Below are 27,161 nucleotides of genomic sequence, written 5' to 3'. Positions count from 1 at the left end.
AAATTAAAAAAAAAAGTTATTTTTCATAATAAAAATGATACTAAAAACTAATTCCAAAGGGATTAAATTTCTATATTTGTCAAACAATTGGAGCCATGAAACACCCAGCACTTAACAGTCTATATAACCTTTCACAACACAAAGGAGGAGCCTTTAAGAAATGGCTGTTTCTTGCTCTTGCTGTTTCTATCAAAATTTCAGGAAATACCATTTTTTCTATATTTATAAACTCAGACAGTAGTCCTCTAATCTAGTTTCCATAGTGCTGGCCAGAGACCGATGCCAGTTTATGTCCAAAGACATTGTCCATTTCTACAAGGAGCAGTTACATGGATAATCAACTGTCAGTAATGATAAGAATACCTACACATGAAAGTGTTTTCATCTCGTGGCCCTTGAAAAATCACAAAACTACCAACACTGCCTGTACCAGTGCTTCTGCTCAGAGACCACTGACTGAGAGAGAGTTCAGACCGGCTTCAGAATCAAAGGGTAGCCGTCTGGTAAGGGGACGATCCAGGTCACTTGCTTCCACCAAGATACCATTTCACTATCAAACAGATTCTCCCACAACAGGGAGCAAGGAGGGGGTGAAGGAGGGCACAGGATACACACTCTAAATCGATCAACATTGTTAATTGTTGGCAGTTCTGCTTGATGATTTTAATAGGAAAACAAAACTACTGAGTCTTAGAAATTTGTTACATACAGAATAACACTTGTACACTTTGTGACTGCTCAGAAATTACTCATGATATTCAGAGTAATGACCAAAGTAAATATCCTCATTTTTCATAAGGTAAATATTGGATTAAAAATGCTACTTAAAATGAATTATATATCAATTCAAAGGAAAGTCAAATCTCCCTCATTTTAAAGTACTTTATAAATTATGGGGAGCAATATGTTTTAAAGATACAAAACAAAAATGTGATCACTACTCTGCAGTAAACATACCTTGGTATTTTTTTCTTATTTGAAAATATATGCAAATTGTACATCGTAAGTTTTTGATGTAGTGTTCAACGATTCATTAGTTGCATATAACACCCAGTGCTCATCACAGCCCGTGCCCTCTTAATGCCCATCACCTGGCTAGCCCATCCTCCAGCCCCACTCCCCTCTGAAAACCTTAGTTTGTTTCCCGGAGTCCAGAGTCTCTCATGGTTCCTCTCCCTCTCTGATTTGCAAGTTGTATAGAATTTAGAAAAAATAACTGAGCAAAAATCTCTTTGCCTATGTTCCCTTTAAAAATTTTGTTACAGACCTGACTTGTTTTTCTCCCCCTCCCTGGCTAGGGGTTGACATCTCCTATTCTATTCCTTGCCAGGAATTGTAGTCAAGCAAAGCCTAAGTCAGAATCATTCAAAAGGCCAGACGAGAACACTGGCACAGGTTGTTTCTTGATTACTCACCGAAGAAGAGAGAAACTGCACTTTCACATCATCATACAGAGGTGGGCAGTTGGATAGATGAATTATGACGCTGTCTGTTTCAACGTCATGAAGGATCTGTGAATGATCACATGGAATTCAGATCTATAATCCCAGCCAATGGGTGAATAAGAGTGAAGTTCAGTTTGCTTATTGAGGTTTCCTGGATTTATCAAGTACACTTGGTCTCATAGTATAGTCATTACACATATAAATAAATGTGAATTCTGTAAAGTTGCAATACTGTTTACATTTTTAAAAGCCAACATGTTTGGAGATTATGGTACTGCACTGTTGAAATATTCAGTTTTCTATTAGAATTTAAACATTGTTGAATGCGTGTCATTTGATTTTCATATGCTAGGACACACTAAGAAGCTCAGTTTTAAAGCTGGCATTCACATTCAAAAAACAATACATAATTGGTCATGTTTTATCAAAAAGGTGTTTGCTGATGGGATCATAGGCCTTGTCCATAGCCGACTACTGGATGGAGTGATCAAATATCGGCCAAGTTTCTGGGATGAAGGACTTTGAAGCTATACTGAGTATTTCTTTGTTACTGATTTACCCTTGTATAATAGTGGCACCCACAATGAGAAAAGTCTGTACTAGTCCTTGTGCAAAATACAAAAAGAATGTGCAGACTCAGGTTATGCTTCAGGGAGCTGTACACATAAGAAACAATAGTAGAATGGCACAGATTACATGTCAGGCTGGATAATGAAGACTGTGTGTGGTTGTGTGCTTTGGGGAGGTTAATGAGCAGCACAGAATAAGAAAGCTTCACAGAGGGGCGCCTGGGTGGCTCAGTCATTAAGCGTCTGCCTTGGCTCAGGTCATGATCCCAGGGTCCTGGGATGGAGCCCCATGCCCTGTGTCAGGCTCCCTGCTCAGCAGGAAGCCTGCTTCTCCCTCTCCCACTCCCCCTGCTTGTGTTCCCTCTCTCGCTGTGTCACATAAATAAAATCATAAAAAAAAATGCTTCACAGAGGAGTGAAATGGAGTTGGGATTGGAAGGATCTGTATACATGAGGAGCACTGAAAAGAGAATCCTGTGCAGACAGGGTGGTGTGGGGAGGGAGAGGAAAGACCACCGAACACATGAAATGGGAGTGTTGTGTTCCAAGGGCCAGAGGGTACCCAATCTACTTGGAATGGATTCTGCGGGTCAAGTTACTGATGGAAATAAGCTCAGGTCTCAGGTAGGATAGGGAAATATCTTAAAGGTTCAAGAGCCAAGAAATAGAAAAGTTGTTGAAGCGTGTGTGTGTGTGTGTGTGTGTGTGTGTGTTGGAGGGGGCATGTCCTATGTGATAACGTGGCCTATAGTTATCACCTATAACACTTATTTAGTGATTATAGCTCACAAGGCAACTTCACATGTATTATCTAATCGAATCCTCACAATACTTGAGATGTGATCTTTATTCTACAGATATACTGAGCCAAAGATATTAACTGGCTTTGACTACAGGCACGCAGTGCGTTCTTCTCCTCTACTTACAGCTTTTCACAGGAGGAGCAGAGAAATACCTGCATATTGCAGATCTCTCTACACTGTATTATATGAGGAGAAGGAAAAGGTAGGGAGACCACTGTAGAGATCTGGGCATGAGCAAATGAGGTGCTGGACTAGGCGGTGGCAATGGGAACAGAAAGGAATGGAGAGAATGGAGATTCCACAGGTATAATCAACAGGAATTGGTGACTGGATGAGGGGACACGGCAAAGAGAGAATCAAAGATACTACATTTTAAGGCCTGAGTGAGAGAATTCTGGTGTCATTTGCAGGAGCAGAGGAAAATCTCATCTGACCAATTTGGATTGACAAATGTGGTTACATTGTTGGGGCAGAGGCAAATGTGGTTATGTTGTAGCTCCTGCACCTACCACACGAGGTGGATGCTCATAAACATGTGCAGAGTGGATGAAAGAAAAAAAATAGTTTAAAGCAGGGGAACGGATGAGCAGAACCAAGAGTAGAGTATGTGCAGAGATAAGAACAGAAAGTCGAGGATCAGGTCTGGGTGAGTGCCTTCCGTGGGGCAAAAGGGAAGGAGTGGGGTTGGAAAAGTAATAGGAGAAGAAAGACAAAACCCTGAGAGAGGATTTTGAGGGTTTATATTTCTTAGATCCAGGAAGGTTTCTTATTGCTTTAGAATAGGTAGGTAGTCTAAGACACTTCTTCAGCATTTAAGAAAACACACTATCAGGTCCCATTGCTTTGGGCAAAGAGATATGTATGTCCCTCATCTGACCACTCTTGTGTTACTTCTCACAGTGCAGTCCCATAGGACATCTGAGGTAGAATCACTTGGGACATTGCTAACTCTAGAGATTCCTGGACCCCATTCCAGATTTCTTGAATCATACTTTTGGGGTACAGTCTAGGTATCTGCATCTTTACAGGCTCCTAGGTGATTCCCATGCACACTAAAATTTCAGAATCAGTGCCATATTATAAAATGACCAAGAAGAAGACAATATGCTTAAAAAATGACCAGATACGTGAATTTAAAATTCTGATAGATTCCTGGGAACATGCTTGGCATGTATGGAAAAGTGAAAGGCAAAGCAACACTCTGAACTGAAAATATATTCTGGAAAATGCCCTGAAAAAACTATCTTGAATAATGAGTTTGAGCGCTGACTTGCATCCAAACCCAGGGACACCAAGTTGGATGGTAACCAGAAAACAACAGAGTCTTTCTTTGTGGTTACTGATGGTTTGAGGAGGTCAACATGCTGGTTTGACATTGAGATTTGAAACAAACACCAGAATTTTCAGTTTACATGCTCTTACCCGACAGTTTTTGGAAGCAGAACAGAAAAAGATGATCTTGTGCTGCATTATTATTTGTACTTTTAGATCATTTCCATTGCCTCTTCCAATACCTGAAGGAAATAAAAGTAGGCTCGTTAGAGCAAAGAGCAAAATGTCTCACCAATTAACATTATGGATTAAAGAGAAAATTATGACAGCTAACAGTGTGTCAATATTGAATCATTTGGGTCTTGCTTGGATTCCGTCTTCAAAAAACAAAGTGTTGAGCCCAACTTTGTCTCCTAAAGCACAATTTATAAGGCTGGAGGGGGGGGGGGGGAAAGACATACAGTTCAGCTCCTAGGACTTAGAATTTCATCTCTTCACCTTTCTAGAAAAAAAACTAGGGTAGGTAACTTGCAACCTTTCCTGCTAATGTGTTGCTTGCTTCAGACATCTGATAATGTTTCTTAAATAGTCTAAATCCCTCTTGCCCTCATCTAACTCCAGTTCCTCGGGCAGTCTCTAAGAAAATATTGGACAGCTGTATCCAAACATTCCTGTGGCATTCAGGACACATCTATAGACAAATGGTTTCTTGCTCTGTATTCCATTCAAATGACCCCCTTCTTTTAGTAGTTCTTAAAGGGCTGGTTTCTCAAACCTTCAATTAATTCTTACTGCTTTTCTTTTAACCACGAATGTCACAAATATGCACAGAAGGTACAGAATTAAAAAAATATTCTAACAAAGTCATATATTATTCGTTCTGGATATTCATACTATATTTGCATTGTTTTCACTAACACATTATAAATTTATATGAAGCACCATCATTTCTTAGGCTTACTTCCCCCATCCCATTCCAGTTGTAGAACTCCTTTCCACTGATGTCCACCAGAAATCAGTGAAATGTAGAACTAAATTCAAATACTTATCATATGACAGGAAAGGGCATTGATTTATAAGCTGAATTCGCACACATTTAAAACTTTTAAAATAAAGCATATTTACACAATATAAAAGGTAAAAAAGACATGAGGTGAAGAGTCTGTCTCACCCACCCCCACATGTTTATTTCTCCAGCTCCAAATGGATAACTAATATTTTTGTGCACATATAATCAAATATGAATACTCTCCCAGAGATTTTTATATATGTATGCACACACAAATATGAATACATATTATCTCCCACTTCTGTTTTACAGAAACTGTTGAATACCCTAACACTGTCCTGTACCTTGCATTTTTTTAAGTACATGTCAAAAATTTTATTTAACTCATGAATAAAAAAACAGTAAAATATTACAGCTGATTCAAAGTAAACTACAAGCCACTGAGAAAAACAGTATGGAGTTTCCTCACAAAATTAGAAATAGAATTACCATATGGTCCAGTAATTTTGCTACTAGGTATTTACCCAAGGAATATTAAAACACTAATTTGAAGAGATATATACACCCTTATGTTTATTGCAGCATTATTTACAATAGCCAATATATGGAGGCATTCCAAATGTGTATCAGTAGATGAATAGGTAAGGAAGATGTAGTGCAGATGTGTACACACACACACACACACACACACACACACACACTGGAATATTATTCACCCATAAAAAATGTGATTTTGCCATTTGTGACAGTGTGGATGGACCTACAGTGTATTACGCTAAGTGAAATAAGCCAGACAAAAAAGGACAAATACCATGTGGTTTTGCTTATATGTGGAATCTAAACAATAAAACAAAAAAATGAACAAACAAAAAGTAGAACCAGACCTGTAAATACAGAGGACAAACTGATGGTTGCCAGATGGAAGGCAGGTGGGGAGATGCACAAAATAGGTGAAGGAGAGCGGGAGATACAGGCTGCCAGTCGTGGAAGGAATAAGTCATGGGGTTAAAAGGCCCAGCATAGGAAATACAGTGAGTGATACTGTAATAGTGATGTATGGTGATGGGCGGTAGCTACACCTGTGAGCATAACATAACGTATAGACTTGTCGAATCACTAGGTTATATATCTAAAATGAATGTAATATTTTGTGTCAAGTATACTTCAATAAAGAAATAGTTTATAAAAATCAGGGGGAGACATGTAGAAGTCCAAGAATTGTTACTATAAAAGAATTGCAACCAAAAAAAAAAAAAAAAACAAAAAAGAAGAAGAAAGCCACTGTTGCTGGAGCTGATTTATGAATGGACAGAGAGGTGGGGGATAAAATCAGAGAAATGGATGATGAGGGATGGACAGGGTGTGCTGAGACATGCCAGAGACATTTTAGTTCAAGTCAACTCAACAGAGATTTACCGAGCTCCAACTATGGGTCATGATCTAGGGGATTCAAAGATGAATGAGTAACGGTCTCTGTTCTCATGCAACTCGCAATATAGAGTATATCACCTGACAGACTAAGTAAATAATAGTGTTATAAATACTACACCTAATATAAGCAAATGGGTGATTACAGGTTGCCTTCTCCCAGAAGTGGACCCTGAGCCAACCCTTTGGGTGCTAGTGATTTATAAACGAAGTGCTCCTAGGAAGATTCAGCTTGATCCATGGGGAATTCTTGAGTGCAAATTATACTGCAGAATTTGTCACACTTTGAAGCAATGGAGTTGAGTTCTTGTACAGCTGCTAGTCGTTGCCTATGGGCTGCCCAACAGGGTGGGGCCACTCTCAGGGATTTGGGGTTCCATATAAGTGAGTTGGCTCCAGTGGTAATTCTCCAAAGATTATAGCAAAGGGGGTGGAGGCTGAGGGGTGGGATCACAGAGCTGGTGGAAAAGGATCCAAGGGGATCTTGACGGGGCACCAAGAGTCTCCGACCCCAAGGGCTGACAGAACTTCTTAGCCTAGAGGGTACAGCTTGATGGACTAGCTAAAAAGGCGATAAGAGGATAATAAGTAAAATTTTTAAAAAAAGAATGAAAGAAAAAGGCTGGTGTCATTAGCTTTGGCCTGATTATTTACATGGGTGCAAAAAGAATGGTAAGTTACCAGACAACCCTTCTTAAATTGGCTCTGCAAGCCTGGACCCACATGGTACTGAACAACTGCTAAGATCACAACTCTGTCTGGAAGTCCTCATGAGGAATCTCAAACGGGACTCTTATAACCTACTTTATGTTAGCCCGAGACTAGCAAACCAAACCCATGAAACTCCCACTCCTCCCCTGCAGTACTCGTCCATTTGGGTTAGCTCCTCTGTTCTCCACATCTGCACCTTACAGTCTGAACTAAACAATGTTTCTACAGAGTTTATATAAAATTTAAAATATTAACAGAGAAGTCACAGTCTTAGGATATAATATCAGACTGAGAAACATACGAAATTCTAGAACTTACTAAAAACATTTTTAAGCTTAGAATTTTGAGAAACAGTTCCCATTCTCACTCTTCATGTTAGAAAAATATATTAAAACTCCATTGGACTAAGTGCCTATTTGCCTGTCTGGAATAGTTTAATACTCACAGGGATTTGTATAGATACTGTTGGTCCCATTGTTAACAAAGAGGAAATTGAGCAGAGTATACACTGAGATACAGGATTGGCTCTCACGCCGCTGAGTTGGTTTTATGGTTGGGTTTCTATTTCTCAGTGGGAGAAACTGCTCCAGTGGCTGTGTTTTTTCTGGTCTAGAATAAAGTGGTCTACTCTTTTTGCAGGACCCCACTGAATGTGGAAAGGGAACAGGGCAAAACATGGCTGACCACTACCTTCTGACACCTGTTGGACAAGCCTGGCTCTGCCCTGGAGAAGTGTGACAGCAGCTAGAATTCTGAGTGAGGTCAACCATTAGGACCCACGACAACCCTGTCCCTGCTAATTCACACACAGCTGATGAGACAGTCATAATGGACTCTCTAGAGGACTTTGCAGTCTGCAACGCCTTTTCACAAACAGTTGCTCATTTATATACACAGGCAGCCTTCTGCCAGAATGGGCTGTATTTCAAGGGTCTGACTGCACAATGCTTGTTTGGAAACCTAGACTAAAATTTCCCACAGAAACAATGCCCCTGGGTTGACATTTGTTTTCACAAGCCAGAAACCTATGCAATCTGTTTGTGGTAATCCATTAAAATTCCTCACCACCACCTATTGTGTGTGTGGTGGGGAGGAAGGGATATAAAAATAATTTGAAAAAGGCATTTCATACTTTAACTAATTTTTTTGACTATGCAGTTTATATATATATATATATGTATGTGTGTGTATATATATATATACACACACACACATATATTTATTTATTTAAAGGATTCTTCTATTTCTGAATAATTGGATGACATGTTAAAAAAAATATATCTAGATCTTACTTTGTGTGACTCCCCAGAAGGCTAAAAACACTAGGCTGTCTGGATGGATACCAATGTCCTGGCACCATACCGCCCCTGAGAGACCCGGCACCTCTGCATGGTCCATAGTCTGACTTTGGGGAGTCAGAGCATCGCTCCCTGCTGTGCCTCAGGCAGTGAGAGGGAGGCCCCAGACTGTGCCCATTGAGGTAGCCCTGCTCTGCCGCCTCCCCTGTGCGCTCTGCAGGAAGCAAGGTGGGTGATGGAGAATTAGAGACTTGAGGGTGGTTCCTTCTCTCCCCTTCCGTTTCCTTCCTCAAGTCCCAGAGATGGATGATCTAATTTTCCTGCCTCCCCGGGTGACGGTGGATCCCAGTCTCTCTCCTGACATTCTCGAAGCAGATGAACAGTCAGCTCTTTTAAACTTTCTAAGGATTTTTACTCCTGGTAATAACTAGTAAGAGCTAGGAGGCTGAAAGATGCCCCCCCCCCCCCCCCCCCCCCGGCCGAGAGTCCAGATTTCTCCCAACCCCCTTTCTGTGTTCACGTCGATTCTGGTAGGGAAGACTGGGTGCTGTCCCCTAGGAAGCTGCCTTTGACCCCCAAGTGGGCAGGGCCCAGTCTGTCTGGGCCCCACCACTGTGGTCAGCTCTTTATGTATGCGCTCTCCTTCCTCGCCCTCTTAAGGGCAGAGAAACACGAGCTGGCCCAAAGCAGGCACTGGGTAGTTATTCGTAAAAAAGAATTTGTGGCAGCAAAATTCATTTGCTGTTTGGGTATCTAAGACATCTTTGGGTATTTAAGACGTCTTAAGACATCTTGAGTTGCGGGGGTGAGGGAACTAAGGGTGGAGGAGGGAGCACAGAGGGAGAGACCAGGGCGATGAGAGGGAAAAAGGGCTTCTGAAAGGGGCATGTGAGAAAATGATACAGGGCTGCCACGATGAGCCCTGCATTAGAGGTGGACACGAGGAAAAGATGGTCTCCAGGGCTCATGAGCCCCTTCCTCTCTTTTCCATCAGAGGTGCTATTCTGAAAAGCCCACCTTGGGCTGAGGCCAAGGCAGCAAGGGAAGGGGATGGAGCCCCGCAGACTGGTGAAGAGAGGACATCTAAGGGCTGCTGGGCTCTTCCAGGGGGGAGGGGTTCACACAGGAGCATGCATAAAAGGACAGCCATGAGTTGGGATTGTCGGTAGAGACAGGAGCAAGCCTGAAGAGTCAGAACATTGCCCTCCTGCCCAATTCTCCAATTACACATAAAGCACTTACCATGAATTGAATAAATAACGATTTTTTTTATCTTGAGTGTTTTTCTTGGAGGGAGAGTCATGTTGTAGATATTTTTCACATCTGCAAAATATCCAACATATCTATTCTGCAAAACAACAGAAGCCTCAATTTAAGCGGAGATGAAAAGTCTACAGTCAGCATTCCTGATTTTTTTTTTCACATGGAATTTAGGGAGAATCATTAAACATTTATTGAGTGCCATTATACAACTAGGCATGTTTATGTTTGTTGCCTCATGACTGAATATCTCCCTTAGAAGAAAAATACTGAACTCGGGGGCACCTGGGTGGCTCAGTTGTTGGGCATCTGCTTTTGGCTCGCGTCATGGTCCCACGGTCCCAGCCCTGCATTGGATTCCCCGCTTGGCAGGAAGCCTGCTTCTCCCTCTGCCCCTCCCCCCTGCTTGTGTTTCCTCTCTTGCTGTGTCTCTCTGTCAAATGAATAAATAAAATCTTAAAAAAAAAAAGTGGAAGAGTTCTGGTACTGAATCAACTGGACTTTTTCCCCCCACCCAATGGGAAGTGTTAATAAAATTAACTGCCATACTTTCCATTGGAAAGGGCCAGTCAAAAGAAAGGCTCGTGCAAGTTCTTAACTTGGGGATGGATGAAATGTAATCCACAGAGCAGGCCGCAAAACAGTCAAAATATGACAGTATCTGTGATGAACGCCCCCCCCCCCCGCCCCGCCCCATGGGGGGAACTCTGTCCTGGGGCCTTGCCAACCCAGCACTCACACCTGAGGCCAAGTCCTTGTCTTGTTAGTCGAGTGAATCGGAAGAGAGTCCATTGTAGCCTATGCTGTACCAGTATGTACCAGTTCTGGGCTGGAGTTAGAGAAACTGCAGGGTGCACAAGGGGGTGCAGATATACAGGGAGAATCCTTGAAGGAGTTCCTTCTAACAGCCCCTCGGCTCCTGCCACAAGATTCTCTACGTTCCACCGAAGACTTGTAACCCACCAGGGCCCTCAAGCTGCTTCTGCCCCCACTCTTCCTTCTACAGCCTCAGACAACAAGGCTTTGGAGCAGAAGTTAGCACAACGAACATGTGTCTAGTAAGCATTCCCTACTCACAAAGGCGATACTGTGTGAGACACTTTGGGAGGCAAATGGTGCTAAGATGGGTAGGACATGGACCTTGACTGCAAAAGGGGTAGAGAAGTCACCCCTTCAAACGGCTAGAGAATTGTGAGAACTTAGTCTCCCCGAAAAACACAAAGGGCTGTAAGAACTGAAAAAGCGAGAGACTCTCTGTGTTCAAAGGGAATGTGGCTCCTGGAAAGGGGCCTCCACGAGCAGTGGCATGTGGATATAAAGTATGGACAGGGTGGGAAACCCTGAACAGTCCAAATGTGTCGGTGTGTGGGACATGGGGGGCACATAGTGCAAGAAATGGTTGGAAAAGTCACATTGTAGAAGACCTTGAGGGCCACCGGCAGTCAGAAACCAGTACGGTCTTGAGCATGGAAAGGGCATGATTTCCCTGAGTACAGCTAGGCTTCAGTAAGTTCGTTTATGACTTTTAGCCTATGGCCTTTGACTTTCTTTTTTCTTCCTTTTTCACTTGGGGGTGGCAGAAAAGTATCAGTGGATAAGGCTGCGTTCTTTTGTCCCAAACTAACTAAACGTCTAGCGTCAGCAGTTACAATGTGCTGCTAACGAAGGCCAAGGGTATCTAACTGGCTCCCAGCACTTAACTCCAAACTTTCAGTCACAGCCACATCCATGTCTACTTAAAGGTTCCTAATCGGCTCTCACTTCAGCTTGAGGAGCAATACAGAAAAGGCAATGTAGAGAAGCTGTGCACAGGGTGGGAAATAATGGGCTTCAGAGTCTGACAGAGCTGGATTTGAGTTCTTGGTTCAACAAGTTAGTTTCCCTGAACCTCAGTTTCCCAATCTGTAAAATAGGAACCATAATGGTGCCCACTCCGAGTTTTTGAGAACATTAAATGAGATAATGAATATAATACCCCAAGCATGGCTTTACAACAAAGTCTAGAATGTTGTGAACTCTATAGGATAACTACTCCAGTTTCTGCAATAAACAAATCACAAGGAATGAAAGAGAGAGGTGGGAAACCTATCAACTAAAAGAGACTGAAGAAATCTAGCAACCAAATGAAATGTGTGGCCCTTGCTTGGATCCTGATTGAAACAAACTAAATTTTAGAAACATTTAAGGTAATGATGGAAATTGGATATTATTAAGATACCATTAAGGTATAATATTTTTATTTTTATTTACTTTTATTTTTTAAAGATTTATTTATTTGTTTTAGAGGGAGGGAGGGGCAGAAGGAGAGGGAGAGAGAGAATCTCAAGCAGACTCCCCATTGAATGTAGAGCCCATTGTGGGGCTCAACCTCATGACCCTGAGATTATGATCCTGAGCTGAAATCAAGAGTCAGACACTTAACCAACTGAGCCACCCAGGTGCCCCTTAAGATATAATATTTTTAGATATGATCAATGGTTTTAAGGTGTCCCCCTCCCCGCTGAGAGTCTATGTGAGATGTCACGCTAAAATACTTGTGAGATAAAATCATCTGATGACTGGGATTTCCTCCACAGTAGACGGTTCTGTGGAGAAGGGAGGTATGTGTGTGAGGAGAGTGGGGAGGGAATGAATGAAACATGATAAATCGATGGTTGAAGTGGTGTGAGGACTCTAAGGGGGCTCATTATAGGATTGTCTCAACTTTTTATGTTTGAAATTACTCATAAAACATTTTTAAAAAGGATAAAATAGGGTAACTGCATGTATTTCACATGGCTTTTCTGAGTATTAAATGAGATAATATATGTCAAAGTACAATAGTGTCTGGAACAGAATAGGTTTTTGAAAGATTTTAATTTCCCCTTTTTCTTTCAAAGTACAGCAGCCCCCTCCTCTGTCTCTTTCTCTGACTCCCTTTCTCTCTCTCTCTCTCTCTCTCTCTCTCTCACACACACACACACACACACACACACACACACACACGCGCGCGCGCGCGCGCGATGTCCTACAAGAGGTGAACTGTCCTAGTAGGGTTTGTGAAAGACTCCAGTTCCTCTCAGAGGGGAATCAAAGGATGGTGACTTTCCATAATCTTCGAGTCTGGAATCTTAGAAATTAGACCTTCCTACTTTGGGAAGGGAATCAACTCTTGAACTCTGTAAGCAGTGGCCAATGTAAAACGGACAGCAGTTTCCCCGGGGGGACTCAGAGGCGTGGCTCTTGGGTCCTGGGAGGGATCCAGGCCAGTCACAGGCACCAGAGTGGAGCTGCCCCTTCACCAGAGGCAAAGAGTCCAAAACGGAACCGAATAATAGGTACCAAACTCCCCCAAAGAACCCCCTTTTAAGAAAGACAACTTACCTGAGAAGGAGTTTCAACTCCCTGAAATTTAGTGCTGGTGCTTTTATCTGTTCGCCGTTCTCCAAAATAATAAAGGCTCTCCTACAGAAAAGGGGGCAATGCAGTCATGGTTCATCTGCACTTTCTTTTTCCTGTGTAAGGCATTCTTAAAGGTTCTAAGGGTACATTATTTCCTTAAGTCCGCAGCCTTTGGGCAGAGGCTGCTCAAACTGAAATTAACAGCAAAAAAAGTCATTTCAAGGCTTTTTACACACACACACCTGAAACCAAAGTTTCACAAAACAATAATGACCTTTTGATATTTTCTATTCTAATCTAGTACATTTTATTTTAAAAAACGCTAGTCATAACCTAATAAGTTGACTTTACACCTCCACGGATAGATTGGACCCAGTTTGAAAAACACTGTATGGGAACATCCATTTTCCTAACCTGTGTGTTACAATTAGGAACAAAGCAGATGTTGGCACCAGAGGGTGGGGCACTGTAGACAACCCGAAGCTTCTCTTCTCAGACTGCAGGCCAAGTAGGGAGCAGAGCTGCTGGGCACGTCCGTTCAGTGGGAGCTTCTCAGCTCGATCATGGCAGAAAGAAGACTGAGAACCCCACTTTAAGAACGGAAATAGCCTACCCTGTCTCTGCAGAAATTTTCAGAGAGCACAGCCTCCAACAGACCCCACAGATATTGACTACAAAAGGTTCATAACATCCAATAACTTTGTTATGCATTGGAAAATGTACCTTTTAACTACCTAGTGCTTCTAAGGATGTTGGAGGTCCTTTGGAGAACTTACCAAACCAGTCTTGATATTATTCTTGCGAGGAAGGAGACCGTCCCCTATCTGGGGGCGTAAGAATGGGGCCGGGATGAAAAGGTGTAAGAAGCATTATGACTGTGGAGTTGTTCTCCACTTGGACAGCTTGACCTTACCCCACTTTAATCCTGTCCCTATTAGGCTCTATCTTCATTTAAAATGTTGGTATTACTGTAGACATCATGGATTTTTTTTGCATTAATTTTGATTTAAAAAAATACTGCATTAGATTATTTCTCTGAATTACTGAAAATTTTGGCATTCCCTTAAATTTTGTGCCTAAGATAAGTGTCTCATGGACCTCAACCTAGTCCCGGCCTAGAGTAAGAAGCACCTAGGTCAGTTACTAACCAGTGCAAATTAAACAAGGAAATATGGTAGATAAACTAACTAGAATTTAAATAAAATTTTGAAAAAAATAAAGTATCAAAACCAGGCTTTCTAATAAGTGCATCTCCAATTACAACTTCTCTAAGTACCATGACTCAGAGAATCATCTTAACATCCTACCAGTGAGGTTTCAGAACTATCAAATTCAATCAGCACAAGATCGTCTGTAGTAACATCTTTCATACCTCTGCAGTTATAAATATTTCACTGGCAATAAGGTAGGCACAAATCATAGTTCCAGTTCTTCCTGGAAAAGAAAAGAAGTTAGTCCATGAGCCACTGTTCATGGCAGTACTTGGTATAAAGATGCTGTCAGAAGTATTCAAAGAGCTCATTTTGCATCGATTTTCTTTCACTCTGGAAGTGCTTGTTCAAAAGATTTTAATTCAGGAATAGCCAAAGCTGTTTCACTGCTCTGAGGTTGAACCTGGAATTCTGTCCTGTGTGCACAAAGACACAGGTGCACATGTATATTGTTCTTGAATCACTACTGCTGGGGATTGCCGGAACGGGCAGAGGCAGTGAGGTCTACTCTAGGACTCAAGAGCTAAAGAGCTACTTACCAATTAAGAATTATTTACACACCCTGTTTTACTAACTAACATAAGTAAAAGTACCTATAAAAGATAAAACATGATCAGAACCCAAAACATGACACAGCATTTATAACACCCATTTTTCCTTCTATTTTTGAGTCTTTAAGTGTGTTACAAAACATACATGAAGGGCGCCTGGGTGGCTCAGTTGGTTAAGCATCTGCCTTCAGCTCAGGTCATGATCCTGGAGTCCCGGGATCGAGTCCCACATCGGGCTCCCTGCTCAGCGGGGAGTCTGCTTCTCCCTCTGACCCTCTTCCCTCTCGTGCTCTCTATCTCTCATTCTCTCTCTCTCTCAAATAAATAAATAAAATCTTATAAAAAAACACTCCTCTGCTGAGGTCATCTTAAAAAAAAAACATACATGAAAGAGAACAGTATAACAAAGCCCATATATATTTCCCAGAGTATATTATATTGCTGTACTTGTTTCTCTCCTCTTCCCTCCCTCCCTGTTTTTCTTCCTCTCTTCTTCTACAGCATTTCATTCCTTAAACTTTTTTTTTGAGTAGGTTCCACACCCAGCACAGAGCCCAGTGCAGGACTTGAACCCATGACCCTGAGATCAAGATCTGAGCTGAGACCAAGAGTTGGACACTTAACCAACCGAGCCACCCAGGTGCCCCCTATAGCATTTTAAAGCAAACCCTTGATTTCATGTCATTTCATCCTCAAAGTTTATGTCTTATTCTAATTTATATTTTTGCCCTGCTATACAAAATTTGACTTAAAAAATATGGTGCATCTTTTATTTCTACAGTTATCTGTAGCTTTTGTCTTAGCCAGTGTATGCTGAATTTACTTGGTGTAATTTCAAGCTTACCCTTTTAACTTCAGATACATTCGATTTTCTATTCTATCCCCTTTTTTTCCCAACAAACAGCTAAACTTATTTTGCAACCCATAGTTTGAAAAACATTCTAAGCCAAGTACTTCCAAAAAAGACTTTTTACCACCTCAATCTGTGATATATAAAGGCTTCTTGCTAATGGAAATCGTGACTATTAACAACCCAGCTCTCAGTGGTATAGACTGTTAACATTTCAATTCTGTCTGGAGGACATCTCTGGGTCTCTATAACTGGTACTTTCCCATCTGAAAAACATTTTTGCAGATTCTATGTCCTTGTGGCTGTAACCAGTCACAGACACAGTAGATGTCCTATCATCCAGTCAAGTCAGGTACAGCAGGGAATCATAAAAATGGTACATACTTACCTTCAATATTTTATCTTAACTTAAAACGTAAATGTATACTTATTCACTAAATTTCTGATATTAGACAAAGGTTTTAACTTTTTAAGTATGAGTCTCCCAGTTGGAGTTCTTTCTTAGAAAGGCCAGGTCCATGGTATAAACCACTGCATCATCTATAATTTCTAGTTTCAGATTTTTTTTTTTTTAGAGCAATCTAGGTGAAGAAACTTCTTAGATTTTACTACTGGGATTTTTCTCCCCATGTTTTATATTAGTCTTCCTTGCATTTAATTCAGCTGCAATTTTGGTTGTAGCCACTCAACTTCTTTGAATCTTCTTAAAACATTCAACTAAGGGCTCATAAAATTTTAACATTCTTTTCACTCTGACATTTTACAGATCTATATAATATTTGATTATTTGACATAAGTATGATAACAAGTAGAACTGGCAGACACTGGTGGAAGCAGAAACACATAGGCACACTAAATTGAAGCTTACTAGCTGCAAGTTTCCAACATGCCAGTGGACACCACAGGTGTGTTTATAGAGGGAATAGAGAACATCAGAATATTCACCCAGTTGGTTAGATGGAAGTCTGTAAGAGAGCTCTTGTTATCCTGAAGTCAGAAAAGGCATCTTGCATCTCTAAATAAAATATAGTTCTGGCTTTCATAATTATAACTCACACTTGGATAATACTTTGCAGATCTCAGAATCTTTACAACAACTTCGTGGGGTAAATACCCTGCATAAAGAGGGAGAAACTGAGGTTCTACGGATTTAAGCAACTTTCACATCATCAAAGACATCTTAATGCCAGTTTACATGATCTTTTATATCAATCCTTAAACTTTATTATTTCTCAGGTGTGTCTATCATCCTCCCCACAATGCACAATTTATAGTCCAATTCTTGAATCTGTAAGCAGAGACTTAGGTAATTTTCCTGACATGAGAGTGGTAGCGTGTATACATGTGTGAGTGTGCATGTATGTTTGTCCCTTAGAGTTGCTTAAAGCACCTAAAATGTAACTAAAAGAGGGGAATTCCAGTCCAAGGTGGTGACACAGGAAGATCCCAAAGGGGAGATCTCCTCCTCCATGGAAACAATCCAATTCATACCTGCTTTGGCTCCAGACAACCTGCCAGAGAACCCCTGCATGGAGCACCCCAGGGTACTGACTTGCACCCTCTTCAGCTTCAACTGTCCTCTCAGGGCACCCTCTGGAGATCCCCAGGACTGCCCTGGTCTGCACACTCACTTCAGCTATAGCTGCCTGTTAGGGCATCCCCTGTGAAAAGCACCCTAGGACCCCCTGGCCTGCATGCCACCTTAAGTCCACCCACCCAACCAGGGTGCCCCTTGCATGAAGTGCCCTGGAACCTCCAGCCTCTTCCTCAGCTCCAGCCACCCCATCAGGGTACCTTCTGTGGGGACAGTGCCAGGATCCCTCTAATTGCACCTACTTCAGCTTCAGCCATTCTGCAAAGCACCCTCTGCGTGGAGAGCCCAGGGACTCCCTGGACGGTACTCATTTCAGTTTCAGCCACTCTGACAGGATGTCCTCTGTGCAGAGAGCCCAGGGGCCACCCTGGCCAGGGCCTACTACAACTCTGGCCATCCTACCAGGAAAACCCAGCATGGAGTGTTCTGGGACCCACAGCCCAGGCCATCCACAGCTCCAGTCAGCCAAAGTCACGAGGTACACACTGTCTACACAGGGGATGACCATACACAAGACCATTCCTTCAAAGTTTAGAAGAAGTAGCTGATCTGCCTAAGTCATGAAAACAAACACAGGAAGTCAAGTACAATAAGGAGACAGAGGAATATGCTCTACACAAAAGAGTAAGAAAAAACCTCAGAAAAGAACCAAATGAAACAGAGATAAACAATATACCTGATAAAGAGTTTAAAGTCATGATCATAAAGATGCTTATTGGACTGGAGAGAGGAATGGAAGAACTCAGTGAGAACGTCAACAAAGAGATAGAAAACATGAAAAAGTACCAACTAGAGTTGAAGAACACAGTAATTGAAATGAAAACACACTAGAGGAATCAACAGTAGATTAGCAGATGCAGGAGAACAAATCATCAACCAAAAAGACATGGTAATGGAAAACACACAAGCTGAACAGCAAATAAAAGAACTAAAAAAAAAAAAAAAAGAGTAAGTTAAGGGATCCCTTCAACAACATCAAGAAAACAAATATTCCCATTATAGGGGTCCCAGGAGGAGAGCAGAAAGGGGCAGAAAACTTATTTGAAGAAATAATAGCTGAAAACTTCCCTAACCTGAGGAAGGAAACAGACAACCAGGTTCGGGAAGCACAGAGAGTTCTAAACAAGATGAGCCCAAGGTGGTCCAAATCAAAATACATAATAATTAAAATGTCAAAGGTTAAAGATAGAGAATTTAAAAGTGGCAAGAAAGAAGCAAAAAGTTACATACAAGGGAAATCCCCTCAGGCAATATATTGGCTGATTTTTCAGCAGGTCAGAAAGGAATGGCATGATACATTCAAAGAGCTGAGTGAAAAAAAACCTACAACCAAGAATATTCTACCCAGCAAGGCTATCCTCAGAGTTGAAGGAGAAATAGAAGTTTCTCAGGCAAAGGTAAAGGAGTTCATCACTACTAAACCAGCCTTACAAGATATATTAAAGGGACTTCTTTAAGTGGAAAAGAAAAAAGCAATAATTAGAAGAAAACTGTAAGAAGATGTAAATGTGACAACATATACATAAAACATGGAAGGGGAGTAAAAACGTTCTTTTAGAATGTGTTTGAACTTAGGTGACCATCAGCTTAATACAGACTGTTACATACTTGGGATGTTATATACAAACCTCATGGCAACTGTGACCCCAAAACCTATAATAGATACACAAAAAATAAAGACAAAGAAAGCTAAGCATAACACTAAAAAGTCATAATCACAAGGAAAGAGAACAAGAGAAGAAGAAAGGAATAGAGAAGTACTACAAAGATCAACCAGAAAATAATTTTTAAAATGGCAATAAGTTCACACCTATCAATAATTATTTAAATTTTTAAAAAAGATTTTATTTATTTGAGAGAGAGAGAGAGAGAGAGAGCACATGAGCAGTGGGAAAGGGAGAAGCAGCCTCCCTGCTGAGCAGGGAGCCTGATGTGGGGCTTGATCCCAGGACCCTGAGATCATGTCCTGAGCCGAAGGCAGACGCTTCACCGACTGAGCCACCCAGGCACCCCTCAATAATTATTTTAAATATAAATGACTTAAGTACTCCAATCAAAGACATAGGGTGACAGAATGAAAAAACAAGATCCATATCTATGCTTCCTACGAGAGACTCAGTTCGGACCTACATAGACATAAATTGGAAATCAAAGGATGGTAAAAGGTATTTCATGCAAATGGAAATTGAAAAAAACAACAACAACGCTGGAGTGGTAATTCTTAAATCAGACAAAAGAGACATTAATACAAACACTGTAACAAGACACACAAGAAAGGGCATTACTTAAGGATAAATGGATCAATCCAACAAGAGGATATAACAATTGTAAATATCTATGCACCCAATATTGGAGCACCTGAATAGATAAACCAAATATTAACAGACATAAAGGGATAAACTAAGAGTAATACAATACTAGTAGGAGACTTTTACACCCCAATTACATCAAAGGAGAGATTATCCAGGGAGAAAATGCATTAGAAAACTATCTTTGAATGACATATTAGACCAAATGGACATAACAGATATATATATATATATATATAGACGATTCCATCCAAAATCAACAGAATACATATTCTTTTCAAATACATATGGAAAATTCTCCAGGATAGATCCCATGTTAGACCACAAAATAAACCTCAATAAATTTAAGAAGACTGAAATCACATCATGCACCCTTGGACCACATTGTTACAAAACTAGAACTCAATCACAAGAAAAAGTGGAAAAAACCAAACATATAGAGGCTAAATAACACGTTAGTAAATAACCAATGGGTCAATGAAGAAATCAAAAGGGAAATAAAAAAATTCATGGAGACAGCAAAAGCTGTCTGAGGGAAGTTTATAGTAATACAAACACCTCCAGAAATAAGAAAAATCTAAAATAACCTAACCTTATGCCTTAAAAGAGTTAGAAAAAGAACAAGCTTAAAGCTAGTAGAAGGGCGCCTGGGTGGCTCAGTTGGTTAAGCGACTGCCTTCGGCTCAGGTCATGATCCTGGAGTCCCGGGATCGAGTCCCACATCGGGCTCTCTGCTCGGCAGGGAGTCTGCTTCTCCCTCTGACCCTCTTCCCTCTCGTGCTTTCTATCTCTCATTCTCTCTCTCTCTGAAATAAATAAATAAAATCTTTAAAAAAAAAAAAAAATGTTAAAGCTAGTAGAAGAAAGGAGGTAATAAAGATTAGAGCAAAAATAAATAGACACTAAAAATAAATAGAAAAGATCAATGAAACAGAGCTGGTTCTTTGAAAGGATAAACAAAATTGAGAAAACTTTAGCTAGACATATCAAGAAAAAAGAGAAAGGACCCAAATAAATAAAATCAGAAGCAAAAGAGAGGTAACAACTAACACCACAGAGATACAAAGGATTATAAGAGAGTACTACAAAAAAATTATATGCCAACAAATTAATCAGTCTAGAAGAAATGGAAAAAATCCTAGAAACGTACAATCTTCCAAACTGAATGAGGAAGAAACAGAAAATCTGAACAGACCAATTATAAATAACAAAATTGAATTGGAAATCAAAAACTACCACCAAACTAAAGTCCAGAACCAGATGGATGCACAGGTGAATTCCACTAGCCATTTAAAGAAGAGTTAATACCTATTATCCTCGATCTATTAAAAAAATAGTAGAGGAAGGGAACCTTCCAAATATATACTTTAAGGCAAGCATTACCCTGATACCAAAACCAGACAAACAATACAAAAAAAAAAAAAAAAAAAAGAAAAGAAAAGAAAAGAAAGAAAGAAAGAAAAGAAAACTACAGGCCAATATCTCTGATGAACTTGGATGCAAAGATCCTCAACAAAATATTAGCAAACCATATTCAACAATATATCAAAAAGATAATTCACCACAATCAAGTTGGATTTATTCTGGGGATGCAAGGATGGTTCAATATTTGCAAATCAACCAACATGATACACTACATCAACAAAGAATGAAAATCATATGATCGTCTCAGTAGATGTAGAAAAAGCATTTGACAAAATTTAACATTCATTCATGATAAAAACTCTCAACAAAGTGGGTTTAGAGGAAACATACCTCAACATAATAAAGGCCATATCTGAACAACTCACAGCTGACATACTTAACAGTAAAAAACTGAGAGCTTTTCCTCTAATAGGAACAAGACAAGGATGTCCACTCTTGCCACTTTTGTTCAGCATAGTACTGGAAGTCCTAGCCATAGCAATCAGACAGAATGGAGATAAAAGTTATCCAAATTGGTAAGGATAAAGTAAAACTGTCATTATTTGTAGATGACATGATACTATGTACAGAAAATCCTGAAGATTTCAAACTATTAGAGCTGGGGCGCCTGGGTTGCTCAGTTGGTTAAGCAACCAACTCTTAGTTTTGGCTCAGGTAATGGTCCTGGGGTTGTGAGACTGAGCCCTGCATTGAGCTCCACGCTTAGCGCAGAGTTCGCTTCAGATTCTTTCCCTCCCTCTGCCCCTCTTCCCACCGATGCAAGTGCTCATGCTGTTTCTGTCTCTTTCTCTCTCTCTAAACAAATAAAATCTTTAAAAAAAACTATTAGAACTGATAAATTTAGTAAGGTCATGGGATACAAAATTAATACACAGAAATCGGTTGTGCTTGTATACAATAACAAAGTAGCAGAAAGAGAAATTTAGAAAACAATTTTATTTATAATTGCATCAAAAATAATAAAAAACCTAGGAATAAACTTAACCAAGGAGGTGAAAGATCTATACTCTGAAAACTATAAAATACTGATGAAAGAAATTGAAGACACCACAAATGGAAAGATATTCTATACTCATAGATTGGAAGAACTAATATTGTTAAAATGTCCATAGTATCCAAAGCAACCTACGGATTTAATGCAATCCCTATCCAAATACTAACAACATTTTTCACAGAACTAGAACAAAGAATTCTAAAATTTGTATGGAACCAAATGACCTTAAATAGTCAAAGCAATCTTGAGATAGGACAAAGCTGGAGTTATCACAATTTCAGATTTCAAGATATACTACAAAACTGTAGCAATCAGGACAGCATGGTACTGGCACAAAAGTAGACACATAGATCAATAGAACGGATTAGAGAGCCCAGAAATAAACCCATGCTTATTGGGTCAATTAATTAATGACAAAGGAGATAAAAATTATACAATGGGGAAAAGGCAGTCTCTTAATAAATGGTGCTGGGAAAACTGGACAGCTACAGGCAAAAGAATGAAACTGGACCACTTACACCATACACAAAAGTAAACTCAAAACGGATTAAAGACCTAAATGTGAGACCTGAAACCATAACACTCCTAGAAGAAAACCTAGACAGTAAGCCCTTTGACATTACCCTTAAGCAACATTTCTCTACATCTGTCTCCTAGGCAAGGGAAACAAAAGCAAAAATAAATTATTGGGACTAAACCAAAATAAAAAGGTTTTCCATAGTGAAGGAAAACATTAACAAATTGAAAACACAACCTACTGAACAGGAGAAGATACTTGCAAATGATATATCTGATAAGGAATTAATACCCAAAATACATTAAGAAGTTATACAACTCAACACCAAAAAACCCCAAACAATCCAATGAAACAATGAGTAGAGGACCTGAATGGACATTTTTCCAAGACAACATACCAGATGGCCAACGACAAATGAAAAGATGCTCAGCATCACTAATCATCAAGGAGATGCAAATCAAAACTGCCATGAGATATCACCTTACACCTGTCAGAATGGCTAGAAGAAAAAAGACAAAATATATAACAAGTGTCGGCAAGAATATGGAGAAAAAGGAATCCTTGTGCACTCTTGGTGAGAATGTAAGTTGGTGCATCCACTGTGAAAAACAGTATGGATGTTCCTCAAAAAATTAAAAAATAGAATTATCATATGATCCAGTAATGCAAAATTTGAAAAGGTATCTGCTCCCCTGTGTTTATTGCAACATTATTTCCAAAAGCCAAGCAACTCAAGTTTCCATCCATAGATAATGGAAAAAGAGGTGGTATATACATAGAATGTAGTATTACTTGGCCATAAAAAAAGAAGATCTTGCCATTTGCAACAACACGGATGGATCTAGAGCATATTATTCTTGGTTAAATAAGTCAGACAGAAAGACAAATACCATATCATTTCACTTATATATGGAATCTAAAAAACAAATAAATAAATGAACATAAAGTAGAAGCTGACTCATAAATACAGAGAACTAAATAATGGCTCCCAGAAAGGAAGGGGTAAGGGGATGGGCAAAATGGGTGAAATGGGAATAGGAAGTACAGATTTCCACTTACGGAATGAACAAGTCATGGGATAAAGGTTGCAGCCCAGGGAACATAACCCACGGTACCATAATAGCATTGTATGGTGACAGACGGGAGCTACACTTGTAAACATAGCATAACACATACCTTTGCTGAAATCAGTATGTTGTACACTTGAAACTAATGTAATGTGTATCAACTATACTTCAACTAAAAAAAAAGGAAAGAATCTAAAGTAATCTCTTATTCAAGAAATTCAGGCCAAAATAGCCTTTTTATCAGTTTGATACAATGCTTCATTTGATACAATTTTCTCAAATAAAGATATACTTTGTAGCATCCTTGAAACAACTATGAAAGAGCTAGAGAAGCTTAGACATTCACCTCTATTATTTCAATAAAAACATGCTCATTGCATACTTACTAGAAAAAGACTAAGAAAAGAGAAGTCTGCTGCTAAAAACTGGTAGTATATGGGTCATCTGGCTGGCTCAGTCAGTGGAGCATACAACTCTTGATCTCAGGGTTGTGAGCTCAAGCCCCACGTTGTATATAGAGATGACTTAAAAATAAAATCTTTTAAAAATTGAAAGTATATGGCTGAGGGATAATAATAATGGCCATTATTATTGAGCTTTTATAACCTCTTGCCTGCTACTCTTCACTATTCATCTAATCCCCACAATATAATTAGGCGTTTGGTACAGTCATCATTACATTTTACATATTAGAAAATAAAGGCAGGGAGATTTTAAGTAATTCATGCAATGACAATTATTTAATAGCATAGTTGGGATTTGAACACAGATATCTTATTTCAAAGCCTATGCTTTTCATTGTTATGTTTTGATAACCGGAACTTTTCAACTTTTTTTTTAAACGTTCAAACAGAAAAAAAATCTAATTGAAAAGACTAACCATTGGTAAAAGACATCTGTAAAAGAGAGCTAAATAATCTATCAAAGTTCTCAGTTAATTCTAGTCCTTTGGTCCAGTGGACTTACATCCTAGAAAGCTTAAAATTCCTGAATAAATAAACTTACCAAAGGGATTGCTCAACACCATTGAATATTCTCTATGGTGAAGAATATGAAAGGTGGTGTAACACAGCACTGATTTCATCTCCTTTGAAAATCAGGAGGTGGTACATTTCCCAAACTGGCAGCCATTAACTTTGGGGTTAATTCAGGCAAAATGTTAATGCGGATATACTTAAAAGGATTGGTTATATACACATAGATGAAGAAAAGCCATTATTACTCAGGTCAAACATGACTCTTCTAAGTTCTGGTAGATTTCATTTATTTCTTTGATATTTTCATGATACACTTTATACTTTCCGTATACCTGTATTCTCATGGTCTGAGATCTCATGTATCTCTCCTTGTATGACATCTGCTCAAGTGTCATTTTATTGGTAAGACTTCCTTGACCATTTACATACATATCAAATTAGCAACCGCTCCCCCACGTCATATTCTTCTTACCCTCTTTTTTTCTATTGCATGAATCGCCAACTAATACTTATTTTTTTCTTTGTAAACAATAGACTGTGGTCTCCATGGGAGCAGTGCACCCGTGTGCTTTGTACTTTGTACTTTCACATACCCTGCGTTACACAGTATCTGGTGTTAACCACATGAATGAATGAATGATTATCTGGCCTTTCAATTTATCATGACATCCAGTCCCATGACCACTGCTTTTTCTCATTTTGCTTTCACTTCCTCATCCATCTAGATGCATGGTGGACAATTTCACTATTGGTTCTACCAATACTGAAAAACCATTGCCAATAACATTGTCTCTTATGTTTCTGGGCCCTTTTGCTTTATCTACTCTGTAAAAGTCTAACACTGGGTCGGTTCAAGCACCAACTTCCTCATTCCCTACACCAGAAATGTAGAGACACTGGAGATGCAGAGACCTGCTGGAGAAAAATCACACAACTTTTCATACTGGTAGCATAAAAGAACAGTCTAACACTTAAGCTGGGCCCTCAATATGACTAAGATACCTCTCTCCATATGTTGCTTGTCAGTTCCTTTTCCTGGTTCCCTTAGAATCTGGCTGAAACTTTCCCAATATTCCTTAAGTCTCCAACTCCAACCACCTTCCTGAAGTCTCTCAGTTTGTGTCATTTCTTTCTTCAGAGAAGCAAGACCTCCCTTAACTTTTTGTCTCTCTGAGTCCCCACCATAAGCTTCCTACAACTACATATATCCTTACCATCTTCCCATGAATCTCACTTACAAGGAGTTTCTCATCTTTTTATTTAAATTCCAGTTAGTTAACATGCAGTGTAATATTAGTTTCAGGTGTACAATATAGTGATTCAACACTTCCATACATCACCCAGTGCTCATCACAACAAGTGCCCTCCTTAATCCCCATCACCTATTTCCCCCAACCCTCCACCCACCTCCCCCCTGGTAACAATCAGTTTGTTCTCTATAGTTAAGAGTCTGTTTCTTGGTTTGCCTTTTTTTTTTTCCCTTTGCGCATCTGTTTTGTTTCTTAAATTCCACGTATGTGTGAAATCATATGCCATTTGTTTTTCTCTGACTTATTTCACTTAGCATAATACTCTCTACCTCCATTCATGTCATTGCAAATGGAGGAATTTCTCCTCTTAATTCAGCAAGATCCTCCAGTTGGTCTCTGGATCCCATCCCCTTCTCCTGATTTAGTGTCTTGACACTATCAGTCCCCACTTTTCTGTATCTTTAAACACTTCCTCCTCTGACTCCCTCCCCATGGTAAATAACTGTATTCAGGTCCTTTCACCTTATTTTATAAATAACACTCTATCAGCCCAAATGCCCAAACAACTAACCTCTCTGTCCTTTCACAGCCAAGCTTCTTGAATCCCTAGCCTACACTTGCTAATGCCACTCTTTCCTCATCAATGATTCTGGTGCTGGATGTCCCTAGATTCCATTTTAATAATTATAATAACTACCATTTATTCACTGTCTACTAGGTGGCAGGTGCTTTGCCAAACATTCTAATACGTATTATCTAATTTTAGTTTCATAACAATCTTCTGAAGTAGGTAATTGCAATTCCCATTGTACAGTTGGGAAAACTGAGACTTACAATGGTTATTAACTCACCCAAATGGGTTAGTAATGGTCCAAGGATTTAAATTAAGAGTTTAATGCTAATTATTCCACTATTACCCACTGCATAAGAATATACACACTTAGAGAAACACTGTTCTACAACATTTATATGTTTATTGTGGCTTTTCAATTTTATTTCAAAATACTTTTGTACAGTAACTATTTCTTTTTATCTTTTCAAAGTTGATATGTATAAATTTACGAAATCAATGTATCTATCTTGGTCTTGAGCTCTTTCATATCCCACTGATGTGACCTGCAGGTCACTTCACTCCTCTTGTTTTTTCAGTATTTCTTCACTGTACCTGGATTGCTGTTTTTGGAGTTTCCTTTACTGCCCCCCCCTTTTTTTTCTTCATTTCAGATATTTTGTCATTTAT

General features: G+C 39.7%; 1 protein-coding gene across 1 annotated transcript in view; it reads right to left on the bottom strand.

Moving 5' to 3' along the window:
• Positions 1–27,161, bottom strand: part of LOC113920286 (phosphatidylinositol 3,4,5-trisphosphate 3-phosphatase TPTE2-like) — a 141,832-nt gene that overhangs the window by 1,752 nt on the left and 112,919 nt on the right. The window contains exons 18-22 of the mRNA XM_035726869.1: positions 14,549–14,610; positions 13,159–13,239; positions 9,778–9,883; positions 4,240–4,331; positions 1,416–1,511 (exon numbers count right to left, since the gene is read on the bottom strand). Of these exons, the coding sequence (XP_035582762.1) occupies positions 1,416–1,511; positions 4,240–4,331; positions 9,778–9,883; positions 13,159–13,239; positions 14,549–14,610 (437 nt within the window). The remainder of the gene's footprint in view (positions 1–1,415; positions 1,512–4,239; positions 4,332–9,777; positions 9,884–13,158; positions 13,240–14,548; positions 14,611–27,161) is intronic.

This window comes from Zalophus californianus, chromosome 3 (genome assembly GCF_009762305.2).
Source record: "Zalophus californianus isolate mZalCal1 chromosome 3, mZalCal1.pri.v2, whole genome shotgun sequence".
Lineage (NCBI taxonomy): Eukaryota > Metazoa > Chordata > Mammalia > Carnivora > Otariidae > Zalophus > Zalophus californianus.
This window is presented reverse-complemented; position numbering and strand designations above follow the sequence as displayed.